At 30.5% G+C, this 6608-nt stretch overlaps 1 protein-coding gene across 1 annotated transcript; it reads left to right on the forward strand.

The window, feature by feature from the left end:
- Positions 1–3841: 3841 nt before the first annotated feature.
- Positions 3842–6316, forward strand: LOC143568435 (MADS-box transcription factor 23-like). The gene is made up of 8 exons (XM_077054593.1): positions 3842–4119; positions 4895–4967; positions 5257–5321; positions 5420–5519; positions 5731–5772; positions 5866–5907; positions 5990–6126; positions 6223–6316. The coding sequence occupies exons 1-8, from the start codon at positions 3842–3844 to the stop codon at positions 6281–6283; spliced, it is 798 nt and encodes a 265-aa protein (XP_076910708.1). The 3' UTR covers positions 6284–6316.
- Positions 6317–6608: the final 292 nt, after the last annotated feature.

The raw sequence follows: 6608 nt of genomic DNA on the forward strand, positions 1-6608 counted from the left end.
ATATCTATGTAACGTTCTAATCCACTCTTTGAAAATTGAAACAAGGTATCTCTATATGGTTTTTATCACTTGGTAAATAAATTGGGTTATACATAGTGCCACCAAATTTGAACATGAATGGACCCTTGTTTCTCATGTGATATTTTTGCGTGCCTTTTGTCATTCTTGTTGTGATAGCTCTAACTATTTTTTCTTCAAAAAACTAATAATGCCATATTTGGATGTAACTAACCTCAAATTAACAACCGATGTACAAGAAAACGTACCATCGTTTAGTATTAGTATAAAATATTGGTCTCGGTTTTAATTTTTAAACAACTTAAAATTGGAATCAATATGACGGATTCAATGCACAAGTCGGGGGCAAGGCCCGTACAGGCCCACCAACAAGGCTCAAGAGTTGGATTTTCTATCCAAGGTTAGCCCAATCTTTCTTAGTAGAAGGGGCCCACGAACTGTTATTTTAGGCTCATGTGGGGTTAGACTTTTTGGGTTGTTGTGTGGACCAGTAGAACATGGGCTACCTATCCTCTCCAGGTTCAAAGAATTCTCTTTTTCATTTTATTGATTAAAACTTATATGATATTTAATTAATTATTTAAATGTGTTAGTTAATAGTTATTAACATCGGTGTATTGATTTGTTTATCTAGCTTTTAACTTAAACATATTAGTTATACAGCAGAACTAAAATTGTTTTATGTTAATCACTTCCGGGTGGAGGGGAGTGGAAGTAGGTAACCCCTTCCGGGTAGGTCATGTTCGTGGGAACACCGTCGCCACTCCTACAATTTATGCCGCTTCGGCATAGAACCCATTAACAAACTGTAGTCGATCAATGGTTATATTTCGCATTTATTTTCCAATTTTCATTATTAAATATTCCTTATATCTTTTATTTTTTACACTCTCTAAAAAACACAACATTTCTACTCAAATTTTACACACTATTTTTCTCCAAAACATCACTTTATGGAACAACCAAATCCGGGACCAAGAATTAATAGTGGCCGCGAACATTGAGCTATGAAGAAGTAGCGTTAGCAAATACTTGGGTTTATGTTTCCAAAGACTTGGGCCATGTGAACCAACGAACGTCGGGTTTTTGACAACACGTTTGGAACTATTTATTAGTCAGAGAGAGGATCAAACAATCGTACTACAACGAGACAAATTAACGCTCACGATAACGACACATTTGAAGGGATAACAAAGTCAAAAGCCGATGGAATTGGGAGTTGTATTTTTATGAATTCTTTTTAATGATTAAGCATTGCTTAATTTATAATATATGTGCTATTGTTTATTTTTGTGTGTTTTAAGTTTATATTTTACTAGATTTTATCCCCCGTATTACGGGGGTTATTTACATTATTCATTTTTAATATTTATATATGTATATTTTGATTTTAATTTTATTATTATAAGAAAATTAATAATTAATATACTTGAGGTTTGATAATGAAATGATTTCACAAATAATGATATGTTATAATCCGGTTTAAAAGCTATCTGGGTTTGGTAATACCAATTAACTGTTTATTTTTCTTTATTATAAAATTGTTTCTTAATTATAAATAATATTTTTTTAAATAAAATAAGATATTAATTTTTAGTATATCTATATTTTATAGGATTTTCATATCAAATATTTGATAAGATTAATTTTTAATATAATGAGATGTTATAACCCGTTTAAGAGCTATCTGGGTTTGGTGAGACCTTTAGTCGTGAATTCGAGTCAAATGCGTGAGAAGCCTTCATTTACAAATAAAGCAATATGGTGGCTTGAGAGAATGGTTGTTTTACATTTTTTGTTTTTTAATATTTATTTTTTGAATTTTATTTTTCTTTATTGTAAGAAAGTTAAGAATATACTTAGGGTTTGATGATGAAAGAGTTTCATAAATAAATGATATGTTATAACCCATTTAAAAGCTATTTGGATTTGGTGACCTATGACCCACTTATGTGTTTTACTATAAAATTATTTATTAATTATAAATAATATCTTTTTCTTTTTAAGTTGGGCATTAAATTTTAGTATATCCCTATTTTATTGGATTTTCATATAAAATAATTGGTAAGATTAATTTTTAATTTAACGAGATGTTATAACCTGTTTAAGAGCTATCTGGTTTTGATAAGACCCATACCCATGAATTTGAGTTAAATCAATGATAGACCTCCATTTAAAAATCAAGCAATATGGTGGCTTCCGTAAAAGGGGGGTGCGACCACATCACGACACATAGGATTTTAGGGATTTCGTTTATATATATTATAGATTAGTAATTTTCAATTAAAAATTAAATTTATTTATGGTAGTATATGGTAGATTAGGATAAAAATAAAATGACAGTTTATGATTAATCGAGTCTTAGATTAATTTGAAACTGCTAAAAGAGTTATGTACCCTCTACCCTTATCCTTATGGGCTATTATTTTACTTTATATAAGGACTTGCCAACTATGAAATATTCTTGAAAAAATAAACGTTATATATAGGTGAAAGCCAATCTCATAATATTTCTTGTCTTATCTTCTCGTATGTCGAAACTAGTTATTTGGGTAAATCTCCCTTAATCCCGTTTGAAAGAATAAAACTTTTATATACCAAATGTAATATAAAAGTTATACTCGTATATATAGAACTGTACTTCTTTCTTTAGTTTTGTCAAATTATTTCATGTTCTTTGACGTGAACCCTTTTTTCCCGGTTATAAAAATCCATGGAATCACTAATATAAAATACAATAACCTTTAAATCTTCTGATTGTCTTAAGGTTTAATCTATGCTACATGCATTCTTTTTCTTTGTCACCCAAAGTTCATTTTGTGAAATCTATACTAGTGGGCAGTAATGCTAGATTTGAAAAGTGATTTTCTTGATCTAATAAACATAGCTGAGTTATTTAAGTATCATTACCCTTAAGTGAGAGGAGTCCACAACATACACTAAGGTGTTTAATAACGTTTTTTTCTTTCTAAATATTGAGGGTTCAAGTCATGTGGTTGTAAATGTGTGACTTATGGGCAGGGTTAGAGAGTGCAAGAGTTTTCGTTCTAAAAATAAACAAATAATTATCGTTAGTCTTAATTATTTGATAATTCAATGAATGCCATACCAAATCAATATGTTACAAGACGTATATACGAAATATTAAATCACATTATAATATATGATACTATGCTCAACAAACCATCAGAATCATTGATTGTAATATATTTCGTCAACTGAAGTTCGAAACTAACACGTAAACGTGTTTCGTGTGGTTTTGAACATAATTATGCAAAGTTTGGGATGCAACAAGTTTCATTCTACTTTTGTGTTTGTATAATTTCTATATTTTGCAAGTTTTCATCTTTTGCTCCTCTTTTACATTTTTCTTATTGTTATCTTAAATATTAAAATAATTATTATTTACAATAATAAGTAAATTTTGAGAATTAAAATTCTACAATTTAGGTGTGATTTTCAAAACAGGAAACGTGTGGTAAGAAAGCTGAATGTATTTAAAGTGTGACATCCTTGCAATAAATATGAATGATGGCTGAATATTTCTTCCTTGAGAATTCATATATTTCCATTTATAGTAAATTAGCTATAAAAATGGGAAATACCCAATGACCAACCTTGTAAATTTGTAATGGGGACACACCAAGATGGTATATTTATATTTTATTTATAATTTAATTTTGATGATGAGAATGGCATTTTTCCAATTATAGTAACCACATCGCTTCCTTTCTATCATATGTTTCCAAATTTAGCAACTATTACCCTTTAAAAGAGATCACTTCAAAGTAGTAGAAGCTCATATAGAAGTTCTTAAAGTTAAATGCCCACTAAGGTTTCCATCATGTGTGGTTCTTCTTCATCGTCTTCATCCTCTAGTGGTGGTGGTGGTGTAGGAGAGGAGAGGACGAGAAAGACAATGGGTCGGGGGCGGATTGAAATAAAGAAGATCGAAAATGTGAGTAGTCGACAAGTGACGTTTTCAAAACGTCGGGCTGGCCTTATGAAGAAGGCTAAAGAGTTGGCGATTTTGTGTGATGCCGAGGTGGGCGTTATTATTTTCTCGAGCACTGGAAAACTCTACGATTTTGCTAGTTCTCGGTAAGTATAAGTTTTAATGTGTTTAAAAGGTTTGTTATGACAAAAGTTTACATTGATTGGTTGGTCCGGATTCAGATTGCTTGAACATATGGGGCCATTATAATTTTGATAAATATTAGTTAGACTTCTTATGAATATATGCTTAAACAGATATATAAGTTAAACTGGAATAAAAAAAAAAGAATTGTGTTATATCTTTACTTGGGCTTTAGGAAGAGCGCAGAGCCGCAAACCGAAGCTTTTTTAATCTAAAAGCAGCCCAGTAAACCATTAATAGATTATAGGTATGGAAAACCCACAAGACACATTTGGGCCTATAAGGGACATGCTCTAATAAGAAGCCTTTTAGCTTAATAAGTCTACGAGAATCGCTGTTGTTAAGCCCAAAAAAGATACTCGGGCCTAAAAGGTTTATAGGTGGACTATAGTCCTCTACTGCTTTACTTTTGTATAGAGAATTTTATCTACATGAGCACTCTCTAATTTTTTTTTGTTTGTTAATATAATTGTGTGACTTATGATATTTGATTTATTTTTCTAGTTTAACTCATCATAAAGGGTCCTAAACCGATCAAATAACAACCAAATGAGTTATTCGACAACCAATTTGTGACGAACTTTTTTTTGTATTTGTTAGCATACATCAATTAATATTTTACCAATCGATATACACTAACCCAAAGTTCATAACATTCGAGTTCTCATATTTAAAAAGTTATATTGTGCTTAATTTATTCTTGCCTCCAAGATAAACTTGATTTTATTTATTTTGAAGGTTGCAAAATATCATCTCAAGATATGAAGGAAGTTCGAATGGCTGGAATGACCCTGCAATCTCAGGGACACAGGTATCCGCTGCAATGTGTTAGTTATAACTTATAATAATATTCATGTCATTTCATTAGTAATTAGTTTAATAGATTATTTAATTTTGTTAATTAAAATATCCATACAACATAATTCACTTCATTAGTATGTATTTTAATTTTGTTAATTAAAAATATCCAAAGAAAGTATCTGATCTAATCTTTTACAATACACAAATTTTATTTTTGTAAAAATTATCTATCCCCTTCAAAATTTATATTTTAAGATAATCAGGAGGTTAACTATATGCATCATTTTAAATATTTTAAGCAAGAAGTGAACAATGAGGTAGAAGCTTTGAAGGCTGAAATCGTGAAGCTACGGAAGGGACAGAGGTGACTCTATTTATTATATTATGATTTTTTTTCGGTGATAAATGTTTATATATGTTTGATTGTTTATATATAAAAATCTATACAATTAATATTTGAAGGTTAATGATGGGAAAAGAGTTAGAAGGGTTAAACTACAAGGAGCTTGAAAACTTAGAGCGTCAACTCCATGATGGCATGCTAGCCATCAAGAATCGGAAGGTAACATGTATATATTCAAGGGTCGGATACGTATGCTACAAAAAAAAAGGACAGTTAGAAGTAAGAACTTAGAAGATAGTATATAACACATAAAAAGTTAACTATCCGGTGTCACATGACACCAGACTCTTGTACGTTTGTCCATCATAACGAAGTATTTCTTTCTTTATATTTTAAACTTATATTAAGAAGCAGTCGTTTTATGTTTCAGGATATGGCATTATTGGAAGAAATTGAACAAATAAAACTGAGGGTAAATTACTTTTTGATGCATAAAACCTTTTTGTTTGAATATTTGATGAGTTTTGTCTCCTAAGATTTTGATCTGTTAAATTTTGTTAATAAGGAACAAAAGACCATGAAGGAAAATGAAGCTTTGAAGAAAGAGGTAACTATTACTCGTGTACTGTTACATGTCCTACACTCATTTATACACTTTCTAAGAGTTTTGAAAAACCGAATCTTTGCAGATTGCAAAGCATCTATATAAATCAACAAGCGGTCATGAAATATGTCTAGTAGGGCGAAAGAGTCCTTTCGTAAGGCCGAGCACAGTCACATATCTTGGTCCGGATAATGGAGATGCCGACATTTCTTTGCATTTAGGGTATCTGACATTTGCAATAATTATTTTCAACTTATTGGTGTTTCTAATAGTTATAAAAAGTTTATGTTGGCATCCCCCTTTTTCTAATGTTTACAGGTTATCGCAACGTGATGATCATCAAAAGCGAAAAATTCCAAAAGTAGAGCATGATCCATAAGTTTTGAAGAGTACGACAAAACTATTCCTTTAAATTTCAATTCTATAAATTTTATGTATGAAATGTTAAACGAAGTGCTCTTTACGATCTAAAAATCATCTTGTTTTTACTTTTGGTCGTGTAAGGCATCATGCACGACTACGTGTAATAGGCTAAAAACATAGAAAAGAGTATGGATTACAAGTAATGTTTATCGGGTTTGCTTTATTTATTTTAAGCTTAAATGAATATTATCTATTATATATATTTGCATAGTTACATGATTCATTGCCAAAGGTGTACAATATTGAATATTGTGACAATGGATTCTAATCCTAGGGAGTTT

Source organism: Bidens hawaiensis, unplaced genomic scaffold, assembly GCF_021521415.1.
Source record: "Bidens hawaiensis isolate Kalapana, Puna unplaced genomic scaffold, B.hawaiensis_p1.1 tig00023990_1, whole genome shotgun sequence".
Taxonomy (NCBI): domain Eukaryota; kingdom Viridiplantae; phylum Streptophyta; class Magnoliopsida; order Asterales; family Asteraceae; genus Bidens; species Bidens hawaiensis.